The 21,485-nt window shown below is 42.6% G+C and overlaps 1 protein-coding gene across 2 annotated transcripts in view; it reads left to right on the forward strand.

Moving 5' to 3' along the window:
* LOC125451261 (sialic acid-binding Ig-like lectin 12) overlaps nucleotides 1-17,056 on the forward strand; it is a 38,074-nt gene extending 21,018 nt beyond the window's left edge. The window contains exons 5-12 of one of the 2 annotated variants that reach the window (XM_059645044.1): nucleotides 1,675-1,714; nucleotides 2,700-2,761; nucleotides 4,701-4,748; nucleotides 4,841-4,876; nucleotides 8,471-8,524; nucleotides 8,613-8,654; nucleotides 9,142-9,194; nucleotides 16,711-17,056. In XM_059645044.1, the coding sequence (XP_059501027.1) occupies nucleotides 1,675-1,714; nucleotides 2,700-2,761; nucleotides 4,701-4,748; nucleotides 4,841-4,876; nucleotides 8,471-8,524; nucleotides 8,613-8,654; nucleotides 9,142-9,179 (320 nt within the window). In that variant the 3' untranslated portion in view covers nucleotides 9,180-9,194; nucleotides 16,711-17,056. Of the gene's footprint in view, nucleotides 1-1,674; nucleotides 1,715-2,699; nucleotides 2,762-4,700; nucleotides 4,749-4,840; nucleotides 4,877-8,470; nucleotides 8,525-8,612; nucleotides 8,655-9,141; nucleotides 9,195-12,563; nucleotides 12,626-16,710 lie in introns of those variants that run through there. The other variant, XM_059645045.1, reaches the window with a different exon arrangement.
* Nucleotides 17,057-21,485: the final 4,429 nt, after the last annotated feature.

The following is a 21,485-nucleotide window of genomic DNA, read 5'->3' on the forward strand; positions in this document are numbered from 1 at the left end:
ACCTATCCTGTATCCTAAGACTGTGACCTCTGGTTCTTGACTTCTTATCTCAGTAGAACAGAAACAAAGCTCCAATTCAAAACTGTTCCCTTGTGTGTTTTTGTTTTTACATTGGATTTAGAGCATTTGCTGCATAAAGACATGAACATAGTGGCTCAGAAAGTCTGAGTAACCGAGCTATATCTATGATTGGAATGATAACATGGACTCCTCTTCAGGCCTGTGCAGTGGGTGCAATGTTCAGGCACTTTTCTGTTTTGGGGCTGCCCTTAAGACCTATTTTTGCCCTGGCTGTTCAAATTGAATATGCAGGATGTCTCAAGCATATTGTAGGCCTCAGACTCCTGATCTCAATTATGCCAACATCAATGAGTTTGAGAAGTTGAAATTATCATCCTTATATTCATGGCATTCCCCCCGCCCCCCACCACCCCAGTCTCTGTCAGTTGTACTTTGGATTCATACTGAGAAATTTCAGTGCAGGAGCAGGGGTTTCCTGCTGCAATTGTACAAGACTATGGGGAGACCACGCCTGGAGTATTACGTGTAGTTTTGGTCTCCTTTTCTGAGGAATGATGTTGTGACTATGGCAGGAGGGCAACAAAGGCTTACCGAACTGATTCCTGGGTATACAGGATTAACATATGAAGAGAGACTGGATCTGTTAAGAAAATATTCACTAGGGCTTAGAAGAGTGAGGGGGAACCTCATAGAAACCTATCTCATTTTAGCAGTCCTAGATAGCATAAAATCAACAAGGATGATCCAATCACTGGGAAGTCAAGGACCAGAAGTCACAGTCTAAGAATACAGGATATGCCATTTAGGTCTGAGTTGTGGAGAAATTCCTTCATCTAAACAATAGTGGGCCTGTGGAATTCTCTGCCACAGAAAGTGGTTGAGGCCAAAACATTGAATGTTTTTAAGGAATTAAATATAGTTCTAAAGGGTTCCAAGGGTATGTTAAGGAAGCAGGTTCAGGGTACTGAGTTGAATGATCAGTCATGGTCATATTGAATGGTGGAGCATGCTGAAAAGGCCTTCTCCTGCTCCTATTTATTAGGCTGCTAAATGCCACTGGAAATATGATCACAAATTACTCAATGTTATCCTTTATCTGCAACATAACTTACTTCCACAAATAACTGCAATAAATTGTTTAAACAAGATTCATAGCACTTTGTTGACTGCCTGATTGACTTGAATTCTTCAACATGGCTTATAATGTCTTCAATTTTAGCTTCTAATATTTTTGCTCTCACAGATAAGTGGATTGGCCTGTCATTTCCAGATTACTACCTCCCTCTCATTTTGACTACAGAAGATATATTTGCTATTTTTGAACTGGGACCTATCCTAAAATAAGGGAATTTTGGAAAATTTAAACCAATTGTTCAACTTTCCCAGCAGCTACTTTAAAGACCCTAACATGAAGCCCAACAGGAATCCAGGAAGGTGTTAGCCCACGGCTTCGATGATTTACACAGGGCTACTTCTCTAGTGATTGTAATTTCGGTGTGATATAACTTTCTAAAGATGTCCATATCTAACGCTGTCATATGTATATATTATTGATAAGGAATGACTTTACTCGAGATACTTTCAACTTTTGAGACAATGCACAAATTGTTCATAATTTGACAAAATATTTATGGGTCCCTTTTGTCTCTTTAGGGGCTCCACTGCAAATCAAATGGCCCACACCTTGGAAAAGGTAGGATAATTAGTGATTGATACAAGCATGGTTCAGATTTGAATTAAATATCTATTGCTCACAGACAGAATGCTGATAGGCTGCTAATGTGGTTTGTCCTTTTAAGAAGGGGCTTGAAAACTCAGCGTGGGAAAGTGATTAATAGACTAAGAGGTGAATGCGCAGAATTTGTCAATTTACAATTATGTGCAAATCTCCAGCTCCAGATTCACCTACGGTCACCCTTCCCCATATCAACCTTCAATTCATCCTCATGTAAAACTAAAATGTTGCTCATTTTTATCACAGTGGCTACTTTGAGTTGTAATGAATGTTTAATGATTGAAAAGATTGAAATGTTATCATTTGCATTGAGTGCTGAGGATAAAATGGGATTTTTTTGTGAACGCTACTATTTTCTTCCTTGCTGTCCAAGCAGCTGAATTTCTACTTGGAAGCAGGGGAATTGAGGTGAGAATTTGGTATTTGAAATGCAAACACATCAGCGAAGATCGTCCTAATCATTCCCCACTTTTTAAGCCCTGTAACTTCCTCCAAAGTTACAGCAGATGAGAATCCCGTGCAGGAATTTTCCTCAAATCTCCAATACTCTCCATCCCTGCTCTGTAAGTCGTTGCTCAAAGCTGAAATAGAGATTCCTGGGATCATTACTCACTGTAATTCCTGACAGTTTCTGCAGCTGTCCTTGAATTACAGCTGCTGACTACACCTTGGATTCTATGGGTGCCAGCCACATTCTCGTGCCAAGGCAAGACTGTTTCTGGTGATTACTTATTCAAGGGGGGCATTTATGAATGTGTCTAAATCCAAGCATCTACAATTTCTAATATGTTTCAATGTATAAGCTGTGTTCATCATCTTAAGGCATCTGTTCCCTGTATAACCAGAGCAGGGGATTGATGTGCAAGCGGAAGGCTCCTCATTGCGACCTGAGAGAATGCAATTCATTTCCTCAGAATATTTATGTTCCTTGTGTGTTTTTCAGGAATGGCCCAGGTTCATCCAGCATTCCCAGGACTGATCAGGCCCAGCAGCCAACTGCTCCAGGTACTGACTGTGCTCTAACTGATCAATCAATGTCCAATTCCCACACTGTAAATGAGAGAGTGTGAAGCATCAAGGCAGCGGGATTCCTTAGAAAACAAAGTGTGGAGCTGGATGAACACAGCAGGCCAAGCAGCATCTCAGGAGCACAAAAGCTGACGTTTCGGGCCTAGACCCTTCATCAAAGAGGGGGATGGGGAGAGGGTTCTGGAATAAATAGGGAGTGAAGGGGAGGCGGACCGAAGATGGAGAGAAAACAAGATAGGTAGAGAGGAGAGTATAGGTGGGGAGGTAGGGAGGGGATAAGTCAGTCCAGGGAAGATGGACAGGTCAAGGAGGTGGGATGACGTGGTAGGTAGGAAATGGAGGTGCGGCTTACATTGACTTATAAAGATCTAGAGCACAGATAAGGCCCTTCAGTTCCACTGAGTCTGCATTGGTCAAAAAACTATCCTTAACCCTAACTGAAATGTAACCTTAACGCTGACCCTTCGCACTGATTACACAGATTAACCCCTTGATAGATGCACTTTTTAACTTGCACACCAATCGGTGTAACTGAGTGAAAAGCAGTGGGTTTCCATTAAGGGATGTGACCAGGGTCTTTCGATTATTGTCCAAGCAATGGAGATGAAAATCCTCTCCCCAGTCACTGACTCTGGATGGATTCTTGGACAATAACCATTTCTGATTTCCTGAATCTTCTGGCTGAATGATTAGCTTGGCCCAGCCTTTGCTGTCTCGAGCTGTTCACGGCCAGTCTTTGTGCAGCATCTGTACATGGACTTCAGTAAGGCATTTGATAAAGTTCCCTATGATAGGCTGATGGAGAAAGTGAAGTCGCATGGGGTCCAGGATGTACTAGCTAGATGGATAGAGAACTGCCTGGGCAACAGGAGACAGAGAGTTGTAGTGGAAGGGAGTTTCTCAAAATGGAGAACTGTGACCAGTGATATTCCACAGGGATCCGTGTTGGGACCACTGTTGTTTGCGATACACATAAATGATCTGGCGGAAGGTATAGATGGTCTGATTAGCAAGTTTGCAGATGACATAAGATTGGTGGAGTAGCAGATGGTGAGGCAGACTGTGGGAGAATGCAGCAGAATATAGATAGATTGGAGAGTTGGGTGGAGAAATGGCAGATGGAGTTCAATCCAGCAAATGCGAGGTGATGCATTTTGGAAGATCCAATTCAAGAGCGTGCTACACAGTAAATGGAAAAGCCCTGGGGAAAATTGATGCACCGAGAGATCTGGGTTTCAGGTCCATTGTATCCTGAAGGTGGCAACGCAGGTCGATAGAGTAATCATGAAGGCATACAGCATGCTTTCATTCATCAGATGGGGTATTGAGTACAATTTGCAGTACACCAATTAATGACTACATATATAAAAATACAGTGCTTCATCTGCTGAAAAAGGTCATGCAGTTTCCTGATGTTGTGAATGGTGCAATATAAATGCAATTATTTTCATTCTTGTAATGTAGAAACGCAAAAACCAATTTGTGAACAACAATGTCCTACAGACAGCATAGTATTCAATCACTTAGACTGTGTATTTTAATGATGTGCGCTGAGAGATGTGTGTTGGTGAGGACACAATGATCTGGGTTGAGAGATGAGTGATAAGGACACAATAGGGAGCTCCTCTGTTCCCCTTTGAAGTCACCAGTTTGTAGATTTTCACATCTGCCTGAGAAGGCAGGCTAGAGCTACCTTGAACATCTCATCTGGAAGATTACACTTCAGACATTGCAGCACTCCATAAGTACTCCTCTGAAGCCTTAGCCTAAATTTGAATGATGTAGCTTCTGGTGTGGGGATTGATCCCACAACCTTCTAACTCAGTGTAATATGAGGTGTTCACAAAGCCATTGCTGATATCTAAGAATAAACTTGCTGATGAATGTCCCCTTATCATTCCTGTTTGTGTTACAGATCAGGACGGTTCTAGCTTCTATGTTGAGATTGACAACAACAGAACAGGTAAATGGCTTCACTTCATGGTTTTGAGCTGCTGCCTAATTGATATTCAGATTCCATCATTGAACCAACAGAACTTTTTGTCTTTGTTAAAGGTGGCAAGAGATTCACCATCAGTGCTTCAGAAGACCGTGAGTAATTGCCTGCTTTTATAATGAGAAAATATATAATTTGAGACCACTCCTACTCCCCCACGTCTTTAAGATCTGATTTTATCATGAGCCTGGTAGCCTGAGTAAGGAGTGTTTAATGCTGCACTGGGAAACTGTTCAACTCCTAGGATTTATATATATTCATATTACTATTAAAAATAATAGAGTCTTAGAGCAGAGAAAGGTAAGGCTAAATTTCATCATGCTATGCCAAATCATGGCTTTGCTATAGTTGGTTATGAGAAACTGTTTACAGTGTCAGGAGTATCAGTTACCAAGGGAACAAACTCAAGATGTTGTCTGACTTGGAGATAATAATGTTCCCGTCCCTCTCTTGCTCTTTTCCTTTGAGCTGGTCATGGGTTTAGAAGGTGCTGTCAAAGGAGTCAAATAGATGGTACACAACGCTTAACCACCCATCCTAGTCTAGTAGCTGGAGGACTGCATAAGAGGCATGAACAGCTAGAGCAACTAAGCAACAGCTGGGGACGTGATGTATATTCACAAGGCAGAGAGGTTTAAGGGAAGCACGGTTTCAGAATGAGGTCACCCTGCAGCTTAAGGAATTCCCAGCATGGAAGGAATGGGTGACTGTCAAGACAGAAGAAGTGGACTAGGCAGATAGTGAGGGAATCCCGTGAGTGTGTCTTACTCATAAACCAGTTTTGGCTTTGTCAAACATTGAGGCTGGTGGAGGATCCCTCTGTAGACGACAACTGGATCCGAGGACATGACTCTGTGGGTGGTCCAGCTGCACAGCGGCGGTGGGAGAAGAGCGATACTGGTAAGGTGTTTCTTAGTGAGGTGAGTAGACAGGCATTTCTGTGGTCAGACACCTAACTTCAACATGGTGTGTTGCCTGCTAGGTGACAGGGCAAAGGACAATATGGAATGGCTGCAAGGTATTGTGAAGAGGAAGGGTGAACAGCCAGAGATCATGGTCCACGAAGGAAGAAAGAGAAATGAGGTCCTACAAGCAGACTTCAGGCATTTAGGTATAAAATTGGAAAACAGGGCTTCAAAGATAGTAAATGCTGTGCAATTGTGTTTATAGTAAAATATAGAACAGATGATTGCATGGCTGGAGAGATAGTGAAAAAGAGTGTTATATTCCTGAGACATTGGAACCATTTCTGTAGAAGGCGGGACCTGTACAAATTGGACAGGATTAACATCTTCATTGGAAGATTTGCTAATGCTATTGGAGTGGATTTAAACCAGATTGTCTGAATCCTGACAACTAGTTCAGAGAAGAAAGAAACCGTGGCTGACAAATCCTTAGGGTCTGATAATCAACATCCCAAAGTACTAAAAGGAAAAAGTCCTGAAAAACTATGTGCATTGATAGTCAGCTTCCAAAATTCTAAAGATGTTTGAACAGTTCCTGCAGATTGGACGGTGGCAAAATTTAACCCCACTATTTAAAAGATGAGGGAGGGCGGAGAAACAAACAATTCAGACCAGTTAGTCCAACATCAATATTGAGGAAAGTGCTAAGTTATTATAAATAATATGATACAGAATACTTAGACAGCACCAGTTTAAGAAAGGCAAATCATGTTTGACAAATTTATCAGAGTTTTTTGAGGATTTAATTAGTATAGATCATGGAGAACCAGGAGACATGATTTATTTGAATTTTCACAAGGCTTTTGATAAGCTCCGAATTAAGGGGTTAAAGATTACGGCACATGGGAAAGGGGGTGATGTATTGATTAAGAATTGGTTGACCGACAGGAAATGGAGAGTGGGAATAAATGTGTCTTTGCCAAGTGTCAGGCAGTCATTAGTGGGGTGCCACAAGGATTGGTGCTTTGCGCCAGCTAGTCCCAATATATATAGATGATCTTGATTGGGGAACTAAATGCAATATTTCCACATTTGCTGTTGAGACAAAACTGAGTGGGTTGTGAGGAAGATACAAGGAGGCTTCAAGGTGATTTAGTCAAGATGAGCAAGTGGGCAAACACATAGTAGACATAGTACAAAGTGGCTAGATGCGAAGTTATACACTTCAGTATGAAAATCAAAAAGAAAAAATGTTATTTACTGGTGATAATGGGGAAGTGTGGATGTAAAAAGAGTATTGTGCTTCCTTGTACACCAGAAAATCAAAGTATTTGGGCAAGTGGAGCAAACAATAAGGAAGGGAAATGGTATATTGGCCACCATTACAAGAGAATTTGAGTTCAGAAGGGGGGAAATCTTACTACAGTTGTACAGGGCATTGGTAAGATCACGTCTGGAATATTATGTGCAGTTTGGGTCTCCCTATCTGAGAAAGGATATACTTGCCATAGAGGGAGTGCAGAGGAGGTTCACAATGCTAATACCAAGGAAAGCAGAATCACTTACGAGGTTCACATGGGTCTATATTCGCAAAAGTTTAGAAGGATGAGTGGGGATCTGATTGAAATGTATAAAATTTGAACAGGACTGGACAGACGAGATGCAGGAAGGATGCTTCCCCTGTTTGGGAAGTGTAGTACCAGGAGACAGTCTCAGGTTAGGGAGTAAGCCATTTAAGACTAAAATGAGATTTCTTGACTCAAAGGGTAATGAATCTGTGGAATTCCCTATCACTGAAGGCTTTAGAGGCCAGGTCACTGAACAAATTCAAAAAGGAGGCAGATACATTTTATATTTTAAAGGCATCAAGGGGAGAAAATAAGAATACGGCTTTGAGGTAGAGGATCACCCTCGAAAGGGCACTCTCGAAAGGAAAAATAGCCTCCTCCTGCTCCTAGTTTCTCTGTTTCTCATATTGTATAGTTTTATGAAACTTCTGTATTTTTACACCACAATCCCTTTGTCAAAATAGGCCAACAGTCCATTTGCTAGCTTTTTGTGTTCATTCATACAGCCTTCTATATTACATTACTTGCAATTTTTTGCAGTCTTTCTCCATTTAAATAATATTTAGCCCCTGTGTTCTTACTACAAAATGCATAAATTCACATTTTCACACAATACAATTCATTGCTAAGTTTTTGCACACTCATTTAACTTATCCATAGCCATCTGCAGACACTTTGGGTCATCCACACCTACAAGATCCATTATTGCTGAAAGATTTTTTGATTCTAGAGTAAGAAAGCTGATGAAGCAAGGCAGTTTCAAAGTGGAGGTCGAAATCCCCCTGCACCCAAACACATCCCAAAACCAGCCCAACTTGCCCCCGCCTCCCTAACCCGTCCTTCCTCCCACCTCAAACTCCACCCCCATTTCCTACTACCACCCTCACCCTGCTCACTTGACCCACCCATCCTCCCTGGACTGACCTATTCCCCCCCTCTGCCAACTCCCCACCTACACTCACCTTTACTGGCTCCACCCCTGCCTCTTTGACCTGTCTGTCACTCTCCACCTATCTTCTCCCTTATTCATCTTCTGTCCGCCTCCCCCTCTCTCCCTATTTATTTTAGAATTATCTTCCCCTCCCCCATTTCTGAAGAAGGGTCTAGACCAGAAACATCAGCTTTCCTGCTTCTCTGATGCTGCTTGGCCTGCTGTGTTCATCCAGCTCCACACCTTATTATCTCAGTTTCAGAGAAGATACTGTTTGTATTACAGCTCAGCCTGATTCCTGTACCTATGCCAGCATCATGTTTGACAGCAACAAAAAAGGTAACCAGCTACAAACTTTTTTCCACATAGCGATATTTCTACATGTTTAAAATATACACATTTTTACTAACAGACTATTTTCTTTCAGTTCAACGTGGCCAGACTCTCCCAGTTGTTGATTCAGGAGAAAGTGAGTCAGTTTTTCCTTTCAAAATACAATCCTAATTTTCTCTCCTTTCCACCTCCATCTGCTCCTGAAGCTCATTCTCTCATGTGTGGGGCAGTGCCAGTTATTGGGGACTCCAGCTGTGGGTGACTGAATCAAGGTGGTTTGATCGTATGACATCCATGCCCCAACTCTCACCACAATGCTGGTCAATCAACCTGTTCAGCTTAATTGGGGTGTTGCTTTTCTGCACCAATGAGAAAGCAAACAGATTCTCTACTTACCCATTGGATGATACGTGACTCTCAGACAAACAACTTGATTCTGCCAATGTGTTTATAATGGTCATAAAGAGAGTGAGGGGAGAAATGTACACCTGTTGCAGTAAATATTTCCCTTTCTTGTAATTACCTTCACGCTGAAGGGGCTGAAATTCCTCTTTCTCTTTCCTGTAATTACCCTCAAACTGAAATTATAACTATAATCAGCTCTGATTTCTATATCTTTCCAGCTGATGTGACCTATGCAGCCATTGTGAAAACACATTAGGATTCAGTGTTCACAGTAAGTACTGAACCTGTGTAACTGAGGCAAAACGGTTTCCCAGATCAAATTCAAGGAGGATCATGGGATTCACTAACTCCTAAACTTTACATATTATTCTAATGTAATCTGATGTGATATATCAATCATACCTGTATCTGTATGCTTGCTAAGAAAAGGAAAGACGTAGATTTAGAACAGCTTTTACAAACTCTGGATGTTTCAAAGCACATTGCAAGCAACGAAGCACTTCTGAGGTACAAACAATGCTGGAATTTAGGAATATGGTAGCAAATTGTGCACAGCAACCAAACATCTGTTCTCTTGAGATAGTAGGAACTGCCGAGGCTGGAGAATCTGAGATAACAAGATGAACACAGCAGGCCAAGCAGCATCAGAGGAGCAGGAAAGCTGACATTTCAGGTCGAGACCCAACTTCAGAAATGAAGGCCTGCTGTGTTCATCCAGCTCTACACCTTGTTATCTGTCCTCTTGATGTAGTTTTAGAGACGCATGTTGCCCAGGATGCCAGGCCTTTGCTATTCTTCTAAATAATGGTCATGAGATCATTCAGAAATCATTCAGAGAAGCAGATCCTTGACATATTACTTAACAGATCCCTCCAACAGACAGTTCTCCCTCAGCACTGCACTGCAATGCACTGTTCAACCTCCAGTATCTGCCCAAGAACCTGCAGTAGGAGTTACCAGGCTCTTCTGACTCTGAAGTGTGACAGCAACCCCTGAGTCAGGTCTGACACAATGGCAGATCATTGCTAGATTCCAAAGGAATGGATTAAATGCTGCTCTTGACAACAGTACTCACGTTCCAAAATCCCATATGACACAGGACAGGGAGCTATTCCAAGAAGGAATAATACAAAAAGTCATTTGGACTTAACTATGCTCTGTAGAACCAGAGCCCATCACAGGCCAAATCTGGTAAGGAAAGCAAATTACATCACCTGAAGGACATTTGTAAACCAGCTGCTGTTTTATATAAATCCCACAGTTTTTGATCACCATTCATTCTGGAGGCAGCATAGCAAATTTATTGAATTCAAATATAACTCATACTCTGGTTGAGTGGTTTAGTAACGATAACACTAGACTTTATCACATCTTATGGCAATGAGCCTCTGGCACCAACTGCATGCCCCTGCTCCTTACCATCATTTATTGCCCCTCCCTAGTCGCCCCTTGAGAAGGTGATGTGAACAGCCGTCTTGAACCGCTGCTGGAGGCAGGGTTTTGACCCAGCAATATCAAAGGAACAAAGACATATTTCCAATTAAGGGTGGTGAGTGGCTTGGAGGGAATTTGTAGGTGGTGATGATCCCATGTAACTGCTGCCCTTTCCCTCCAGATGAAAATGGCCATGGCTTTGGAAGGTGCTGTCTGAGGATCTTTGGTGAATTTTTGCAGTGCATCTTGTATATAGTACACATTCTGCCACTGATCATTGGTGGTGGAGGGAATGGATGCTTGTGGATGTAGTGTCAATCAAGCAGGCTGCTTTGTCCTGGATGGTATCAAGCTTCTTGAGTGTTTTGGCGCTGCACTCATCCAGGCAACTGGGGAGTATTCCATCATACTCCTGACTTATGCCTTGTAGATGGTGGACAGGCTTTAGGGAGTCAGGAGGTGAGTTATTTGCTGCAGTATTCCTAGTCTGTGACCTGCTCTTGTAGCCACTGTGTTTGTGTGAGGAGTCCATTCCGTTATCGACACTTCATTTGCTTATGAATATCTCTTTGTAAATTGTTTTTATCCCTTTCACAATCTGCATTTCCACCTATTTTTGTGTCATCTGCAAATTTGGCTAAAGCACATTCACTACCATCCACCATAGAACATAGAACATAGAACATTACAGCACAGTACAGGCCCTTTGGCCCTCGATGTTGTGCCGACCTGTCATACCGATCTCAAGCCCATCTAACCTACACTATTCCATGTACATCCATATGCTTGTCCAATGACAACTTAAATGTACCTAAAGTTGGCGAATCTACTACCGTTGCAGGCAAAGCGTTCCATTCCCTTACTACTCTCTGAGTAAAGAAACTACTTCTGACATCTGTCCTATATCTTTCACCCCTCAATTTAAAGCTATGCCTCCTCGTGCTCGCTGTCACCATCCTAGGAAAAAGGCTCTCCCTATCCACCCTATCTAACCCTCTGATTATTTTATATGTTTCAATTAAGTCACCTCTCAACCTTCTTCTCTCTAATGAAAACAGCCCCAAGTCCCTCAGCCTTTCCTCGTAAGCCTTCCCTCCATACCAGGCAGCATCCTAGGAAATCTCCTCTGCACCCTTTCCAAAGATTCCACATCCTTCTTATAATGCAGTGACCAGAACTGTACGCAATACTCCAAGTGCGGCTGCACCAGAGTTTTGTACAGCTGCAGCATAACCTCTTGGTTCCGGAACTCGATCCCTCTATTAATAAAAGCTAACACACTGTATGCCTGAGATAATGGGAACTGCAGATGCTGGAGAATTCCAAGATAATAAAATGTGAGGCTGGATGAACACAGCAAGCCAAGCAGCATCTCAGGAGCACAAAAGCTGACTTCCCGAAACGTCAGCTTTTGTGCTCCTGAGATGCTGCTTGGCCTGCTGTGTTCATCCAGCCTCACATTTTATTACACTGTATGCCTTCTTAACAGCCCTGTCAAATTGGGTGGCAACTTTCAAGGATATTAACATATCAAATCATTAATGTATCTTGTAAACAGTTATGGTCCCAGCAGCGATCCCTGTGGAATCCCACTCGTCAAAGGTTGCCTTCTTGAAAAGGAAACTGTTAACTCCATTCACTGTTTCCTGTCCATTGGCCAATTCTCTATCCATGCTGATATATTACCTCAAATAGCTTGAGCTCTTATGACTTATCCTTTTGTGAGGTACTTTGTCAAATGCCTTCTGGTTCTAAATCTACTGGTTCTCCTATATCCATTCTGCTGAAACATCCTCATGAAACTCTACTAAATGAGTCAGACACAATTTCTCTATCATGAAGCTATGCAGACTTTGCTTGATTAGATTTTCATTTCCTTAAAAACTGATTTGAACTTTATTCCATCAATAGCTGTTAAACAAATCATCCTATAATTACAGCCCCCACCCCCGCCCTCCCTGGTCTGGAAACATTCATGGAAAGAGAAACAGAGTCAACAGTTTGAGTCCAGTGACCCTTCATCAGAACAAGTTCAGAACAGTTCTGAAACTTTGTTTCTCTCCCCACAGATATTGGCAGTCCTGTTGAAGTTCTCCAGCAATTCTTCTTTCCATTTAAGCATCTGCAGTTCTTTGTTTTATTTTACTGTCTTTGGATTGGTGATTTGTGCTCTCCTTTCAACAATGCTTCTGCACTTTTTTCACAGAGAGTTCCTTTCTGAGAAATCTCAGGACAGTAAGCTTTATCACCCATTTTATGAACGCCCTGAATCCTGAAGGTCAGCATGAGTTTCGTCTTTTTGCTGTCATCATTGATGCTTGTAAAGGAAATCTGACACAAACATTCAGAACCAATCCTTCAGTTACAACCTGTGGTATGACTACTGATAAATTAATCTTCCTAGTTCCCTCACAGCTTTGAGGAGTGGTCTTGAATTTGTGGTGGTATCTTTCCTTATTTCTGAGAGAACCAATCAGACTTGATACCATCGTTTTTGAACTTTGACCAGTGCCCCTACTCTAGGCACTGCCTGTTATTATGTTGTAAAGGAGGTTGGTTCGCTGGGCTGTTCGTGAAGGTAGTACTGTGATTGTGGTGATGGTGGTAGTGTCAATTAAGCAACAAAGTTCAAGCTCTAAGAAAAAGAGAAGCTGCTGGAAAAGCTCAGCAGATCTGACAGCATCTGTGAAGGAAAAATCGAAGTTAAAATTTCAGGTCCGGAGACCCTTCCTGAGTACAAAATGTTGAAACTCTATTAGAACATAGAACATAGAACAATACAGCGCAGAACAGGCCCTTCAGCCCTCGATGTTGCACCGACCTGTGAACTAATCTAAGCCCCTCCCCCTACACTATCCCATCATCATCCATTTGCTCATCCAAGGACTGTTTAAGTGCCCCTAATGTGGCTGAGTTAACTACATTGGCAGGCAGGGCGTTCCACGCCCTTACCACTCTCTGAGGAAAGAACCTGCCTCTGACATCTGTCTTAAATCTATCACCCCTCAATTTGTAGCTATGCCCCCTTGTACAAGCTGAAGTCATCATCCTCGGAAAAAGACTCCCACTGTCCACCCTATCTAATCCTCTGATCATCTTGTATGTCTCTATTAAATCCCCGCTTAGCCTCCTTCTCTCCATTGAGAACCGACCCAAGTCCCTCAGCCTTTCTTCATAGGGCCTGAGCTCCAGATCAGGCAACATCCTGGTAAATCTCCTCTGCACCTTTTCCAATGTTTCCACATCCTTCCTGTAATGGGGCAACCAGAGCTGCACGCAATATTCCAAATGAGGCCGCACTAGCGTTTTGTACAATTGCATCATGACATCACGGCTCCAGAACTCAATCCCTCTACCAATAAAACCTAACACACTGTAAGCCGCCTTAACAGCACTATCAACCTGGGTGGCAACTTTCAGGGATCTATGTACATGGACACCAAGATCCCTCTGCACATCTACATTACCAAGAATCTTTCCATTGACCCGGTATTCTGCCTTCCTATTATTGCTCCCAAAGTGAACCACCTCACATTTATCTGTATTAAACTGCATTTGCCAGATTTCGGCCCAATTCTGCAGTTTATCCAAATCTCCCTGCAACCTTCAACATTCTTCCACACTGTCAACCACTCCACCGACTTTAGTGTCATCTGCAAACTTACTAAGCTATCCACCTATGCCTGCGTCCAAGTCACTTATAAAAATGACAAACAGCAGTGGTCCCAAAACAGATCCTTGAGGCACACCACTAGTGATCTGACTCCAGGCTGGATATTTTCCATCAACCACCACTCGTTGCTTTCTTACAGAAAGCCAGTTTCTAATCCAAACTGCTAAATCTCCCTCAATCCCGGGCCTCTGTATTTTCTCCAATAGCCTACCATGTGGAACCTTATCAAAGGCTTTACTGAAGCCCATGTACACCACGTCAACTGCCCTCCCTCATCCACATGCTTGGTCACCTTCTCAAAAAACTCAATGAGATTTGTGAGACACGACCTGCCCTTGACGAATCCATGCCGACTATCTCCAATCAAATTGTTGCTTGCTAGATGATTATAAATCCTATCTCTTATAATCCTTTCCAAACTTTTTCCTACAACAGACTTAAGGCTCACAGGTCTATAATTACCTGGGTCATCCCTACTGCCCTTCTTGAACAAGGGCACAACATTTGCAATCCTCCAGTCCTCTGGTACTAAACCTGTAGACAATGAGGACTCAAAGATCAAGGCCAAAGGATCCTCCACCTCCTCCCTAGCTTCCCAGACAATCCTCGGAAAATTCCCATCTGGCCCAGGGGATTTATCTATCTTCACACCTTCTAGAATTGATAACACCTCCTCCTTACTAATCTTAATCCTTTCAATTCTAGTAGCCCAGAACTCAGTCATCTCCTCCACAATATTCTCCTGTTCCTCAGTGAAAACAGATGAGAAATAATCGTTTAGCACCTCTCCAATCTCCACAGAGTCCACACACAACTTCCCACTTCTGTCTTTGACTGGCCCTATTCCTACCCTAGTCACCCTTTTATTCCTCACATACCTATAGAAAGCTTTAGGGTTCTCCTTTATTCTACCTGCCAATGTCTGCTCATGTCCCCTCCTTCCTCTTCTTAACTCTCTCTTTAAATCCTTCCTAGCTAATCTGTAACTCTCCATCACCTCATCTGAACCATGTCGTCTCATGGTCACATAAGCCTCCCTCTTCCGCTTAATAAGAGATACAATTTCTTTAGTAAACCACGAATCCCTTACCTTATCGCTTCCTCCCTGCCTGACAGGGACATACCTATCGAGGACACGCAGTATCTGTTCCTTAAACCAGCTCCACATTTCGATTGTCCCCATTCTCTGCATTTTGCTAACCCATTCTATGCCTCCTAAGCCTTGCCTAATCGCATTATAATTGCCCTTCCCCCATCTATAACTCTTGCCTTGTGGCATGTTCCTATTCCTTTCCATTGCTAAAGTAAACATAACCGAATTATGGTCACTGTCTCCAAAGTGCTCACCTACCACTAAATCAAACACCTGGTCTGGTTCATTACCAAGTACCAGATCCAGTGTGGCCTCCCCTCTTGTTGGCCCTTCGACATACTGAGTCAGGAAACCGTCCTGCACACATTGGACAAAAACTGATCCATCCGACGTACTAGAGTTATAATATTTCCTGTCAATGTTAGGGAAGTTAAAGTCTCCCATAATGACCACCCTGTTCTTTTCACTCCTGCCCAGAATAGTTTTGCCGATCTCTATTAGACTGGGTAATGTTGTCTCTGAGAAACCCTGATGAAAAACACGAACTGCAAGACACCATAGAGCTGCAGAAAAGAGGCACACAGCTGGGAAACAAAGTCAGATGCTGTTTTGTATCTTTATAGTTGAAGAAAGAAAATCTCATGAGATGGTATATTTTAAAACAATATGCAAACAAAAGAAGGACAATGTGAGAGAAGACTTCTTCAAACCACAAGTTTTTTCGGTCTAGAATGCACTGCCTAGAAAGGTGATGGAGGCAGGTTCAACTGAGGCATAAAACCAGTGCAGGCACAATGGGATGATTGGCCTCTTTCTGTAAGATTTCTGTGATTCTGTGAAATGATTCCTTGTAAAACAAAATGACCTGGGGGTGCAAACACTGTGGTGAGGTCTGGAGACAATACAGAGCACCAAAAATTTTTAGCATATATATATAAAATGGGGAAGAAAAGGCTTAGAGGATTTCTTAAAATGTATTCATTCGTGAGATTTGGACTTTGCTGGCTAAGAGAGCATTTAATTGCCCAACCTAATTGCCCAGAGGGCAGTTAAGATTCAACCGCATTGCTGTGGATCTAGAGTCATGTATAGGCCAGACCAAGTAAGGATGGCAATTTCCTTCTCTAAAGGACTTTAGTGAACCAGTTGGGGTTTTCCCAACAATTGATGATGAATTCACGGTCACCATTAGATTCTTAATTGCGGAATTTTATTGAATTCAAATTGCACCATCTGCCATGACAGGATTCAAATCTGGATCCCCAGCACATTACCTGGGTCTTTGGCTTAGCCATCCAGCAATAATACCACTAGACTATCACATCCTGAAAATACTGACCATACCAATACTGATCTAAAAGGCGCCGAACAATGTAACCCAAGGAACGATGATACTTACAAGCCCCCCGAACACCTAATTTACATTCTAGCCTGGAACTCAGTCCGTGGTGCAGGTGCCTGTATGTAAGCTATTCCACAATGTTACGTTTATCACACAACATGGCAAACTCCTGTAATTTGATTTTGAACCACTGCCTGTTCCAATGCTGTTTTAATATTTTCTCTTTGTCTCTCATGGTTGGCCAGTGATAATTATGAATTGGGCCCATGATGTGGAAGAGGAGCCAGTTGTCACAATTTCATCCAACCATGCATCAACTGCGCAGACGCTAGCTCTTTGATATGTCATATAATTTTGCCAACTGCACTGATCTTACGCCAGGCGATTCACTATTTGAGCTGAGTGGGACTCTAATCCAAAAGTGGACTGTTCAGTTGGTTCAATGTTTGTTGCAGTCACTATGATAACTGATCTCTGTTCACTGAGTGGAATTATTATAAAGGCTTCATATTTAAACATTTTTGTGGACTTGACTTTGAAGAATTGTGGATTCATGGATTTGATTTTTATTGAAAGAGATCAGCAAAATGACACTGGAGCATTTTCTTAATCAAGGCATGCATTGATAAATTTTTTGAGAAGATTTGTATTTCAGGTTGTGGATGAGGTTGTAGACTTGTTCACCAAGCCGATGTGGTTGGTTGCTGACATTTTGTTACCCTGCTAGGTAATGGTGTTACCTAGCAGGGTGACAAAACATCTACAACCAAACATTGGCTCGGTAAGCAAGTCTACAACTGCATGTGTTGATAGTCACATGTTTTGCAGCAACATTTTTTTGTACATTTGGGGGATGTGAGCATTGCTTGCTGGGCCCTGTATTTATTGCCTGTCCCTAGTTGCTTGAGAATGTAGTGTTTAGCTGCTTTCTTGAACCACTACAATCCGGTCGGGTTGCATTATGGGTTGACCCATAATGCCTTCAGGCAGAGAATTCCAGGATTGATTACTGCAGAATGTCTGCCTGGGTTTGTGATTATTGGGATCTGCTTTGGATATTGGATAGTTGAAGGGCACCTTACTAAAGGAAACAAGCTGCCCAATTTAGCCTCCTGTTTCCGGGAGAATCCTTGCTGTGGGTCCGGTGTTGTTCCAGGTGTAGCTGCATTCACATGAGTAACCTCTGAAAGAGTGCATCAATATTTCCCCAACAACTACGTCTGAAAGGGTCTCCAGAGTCAACTGCAGGTGATGTTCTTATCCATTCATCACTGGGCAGCCCAGCATTCTTTGCCTATCCTGAACTGCCCTGGTGAAGGCAGTACTGAGCTATCTTCTTGAACTGCCATGACCCCTAGTCATCCATCTAGAACATAGAACATAGAACAGTACAGCACAGAACAGGCCCTTCAGCCCACAATGTTGTGCCGACCATTGATCCTCATGTATGCACCCTCAAATTTCTGTGACCATATACATGTCCAGCAGTCTCTTAAATGACCCCAGTGAACTTGCTTCCACAACTGCTGCTGGCAACGCATTCCATGCTCTCACAACTCTCTGCGTAAAGAACCTGCCTCTGACATCCCCTCTATACTTTCCACCAACCAGCTTAAAACTATGACCCCTCATGCTAGCCATTTCTGCCCTTGGAAATAGTCTCTGGCTATCAACTCTATCTATGCCTCTCATTATCTTGTATACCTCAATTAGGTCCCCTCTCCTCCTCCTTTTCTCCAATGAAAAGAGACCGAGCTCAGTCAACCTCTCTTCATAAGATAAGCCCTCCAGTCCAGGCAGCATCCTGGTAAACCTCCTCTGAACCCTCTCCAAAGCATCCACATCTTTCCTATAATAGGGCGCCCAGAACTGGACGCAGTATTCCAAGTGCGGTCTAACCAAAGTTTTATAGAGCTGCAACAAGATCTCACGACTCTTAAACTCAATCCCCCTGTTAATGAAAGCCAAGACACCATATGCTTTCTTAACAACCCTGTCCACTTGGGTGGCCATTTTAAGGGATCTATGTATCTGCACACCAAGATCCCTCTGTTCCTCCACGCTGCCAAGAATCCTATCCTTAATCCTGTACTCAGCTTTCAAATTCGACCTTCCAAAATGCATCACTTCGCATTTATCCAGGTTGAACTCCATCTGCCACCTCTCAGCCCATCTCTGCATCCTGTCAATGTCCCGCTGCAGCCTACAACAGCCCTCTACACTGTCAACGACACCTCCGACCTTTGTGTCATCTGCAAACTTGCTGACCCATCCTTCAATCCCCTCATCCAAGTCATTAATAAAAATTACAAACAGTAGAGGCCCAAGGACAGAGCCCTGTGGAACCCCACTCACCACTGACTTCCAGGCAGAATATTTTCCTTCTACTACCACTCGCTGTCTTCTGTTGGCCAGCCAATTCTGTATCCAAGCAGCTAAGTTCCCCTGTATCCCATTCCTCCTGACCTTCTGAATGAGCCTACCATGGGGAACCTTGTCAAATGCCTTACTGAAGTCCATATACACCACATCCACAGCTCGACCCTCATCAACTTTTCTAGTCACATCCTCAAAAAACTCGATAAGGTTTGTAAGGCATGACCTACCCCTCACAAAGCCGTGTTGACTGTATTTGATCAAGCCATGCTCTTCCAGATGGTCATAAATCTTATCCCTCAGAATCCTTTCTAACACCTTGCAGACGACAGACGTGAGACTTACTGGTCTATAATTGCCGGGGATTTCCCTATTTCCTTTCTTGAAGAGAGGAATTACATTTGCCTCTCTCCAGTCCTCAGGTACGACTCCAGTGGAGAGCGAGGATGCAAAGATCTTCGCAAGTGGCGAAGCAATTGCATTTCTCGCTTCCCAAAGCAGCCAAGGACAAATCTGGTCCGGGCCTGGCGACTTGTCAATCTTAATGTTTGACAAAATTTTCAGCACATCAGCTTCCTCTATCTCTATCCATTCCAGCATGCACACCTGCTCTTCAAAGTTTTCATTCACTACAAAGTTCGTTTCTTTCGTAAAGACAGAAGCAAAAAACTCATTTAGGGCTTCCTCTACCTCCTCAGGCTCCACACACAAGTTCCCTATGCTATCCCTGATCAGCCCTACTCTTTCTTTGATCATTCTCTTATTCCTCACGTCAGTGTAAAATGCCTTTGTGTTTTCCCGGATTCCTTCTGCCAAGCCTTTCTCGTGCCCCCTCCTGGCTCTCCTCAGACCATTTTTGAGCTCCTTCCTTGCCTGCATGTAATCCTCTCTAGCTGAACTTGACCCTAGCTTCCTCCACCTTATGTAAGCTACCTTCTTCCTTCTCACAAGAAGCTCCACCGCTCTCGTCATCCAAGGTTCCTTTATCTTACCCCTTCTTGCCTGTCTCAGAGGGACATATTTACTCATCACTCCCAACAACTGTTCCTTAAACAGTCTCCACAAGTCTATAGTTCCCTTACCATGGAACAACTGCTCCCAGTCCATGCTTCCTAACTCATGTCTAATCGCATCATAGTTTCCTCTTCCCCAATTAAATATCCTCCCATTCTGCCTCATCCTCTCCTTCTCCATAGCTATGTAGAATGTGAGGCAGTTATGGTCACTATCACCAAAATGCTCTCCCACCACAAGATCTGATACCTGCCCCGGCTCGTTTCCGAGCACCAAGTCTCTATATATATCAATGTCAGACCGCCAGCCATTTGAGTGTCTCAACTCATGTTGCTTTCAAGAACTAATACGTATTAGCCAATTGTTTATTGAATGTTTGCAGAATGAAATCTGTTTCTTCCTCCACTTTTGCCTTGTGTGTACACGCAAGCGTGCATGTATGTGTGTATTTTGGGCTGTGCAGAGGGATAAACATTTTTACTTTCACACCACAAACCAACGAGTTTTGTATCTTTGTGGAAAGCTTTTACTTACAATAAATTAATGATTTTGTGTTTATGAAATCAACTTGGCTGATGTATCCTTTTGTTCTAAGTCTAATATAAAGAAAGTATATGATTGACCATATCAGGAACAAGGTAAAACAATTAGAATTCATGACAAGCAGTGAAACTCAAGAAAGACAGCATATTCCTCTCATCTCAGTTGTAATAATTGATTAAATCTTAGTGTGGATTCAAAGTAAGCAAAGCTCTCATGAGAGCTGACAGCCCGAGTTGTAGAATAAGTGCAGACTCTTTAGAATTAAAATTAGAATTAGATTTGTTGTTACATGTCCTCAAGTAAAGATGTATAGGAGCACAGGGAGAAGTGCACAATCTCATCCTGTGATCTGTATGTTCTCACTTATTACGATCTGCCTGTACTGCTCGCAAACAAAGTTTTCACCATATGTAAATACATAACAAAAAAATCAAATCAATTCAAATCTCATGGCACCATCTTAGGTACCAAACTTAGATGTAAAATGAGAAACAAAGAAGAAGTTACATTACCTTACAATGAATCATCGTATAAGTTAGAAATAAGACATAGCTAAAAGGATAAACATCACTGTCAGATAAACAGATTACAGATAAACATTTGGTGACATCAGAGATAATTGAAGCACTGTAGAGCACTCTAGAGAGGTTAAACATAGGAAAGAGATCAGAAGCAGGGATCACTATTGAAGGATAAATGGTATAATGTATAGGGTTAAATGAGAAAAACTTCTTCATTCAGAGAGTGATGAGCCTGTGGAATTAGCTGCCCACAGACATCAGTTAAGGAGGAAATGTTAGATGTTTTCAAGAAGGGGTCGTGGCTGATGGCTAAAAGAAAGAAAGGATGTAGGGGAAAGCCGGAGCAGGCTATTGAGTTGAATGATCAGCCATGATATCAGTGAATGGTGGAGCAGGCTCATGGAGATGCATGGCCTTCTCTGCACCTAATTTCTATGGTTCTGTTAAATAAAGCTCTCACCTCATGGAGAAACAAACATCATATCTCCAGAGTTTTGAGACAGATCAAATATCCAAAAAAATTATCAGTGAGTATAAGTGAGAAAAGTCTAACTTTTACAGCAGCA

Source organism: Stegostoma tigrinum, chromosome 3 (assembly GCF_030684315.1).
Source record: "Stegostoma tigrinum isolate sSteTig4 chromosome 3, sSteTig4.hap1, whole genome shotgun sequence".
NCBI lineage: Eukaryota > Metazoa > Chordata > Chondrichthyes > Orectolobiformes > Stegostomatidae > Stegostoma > Stegostoma tigrinum.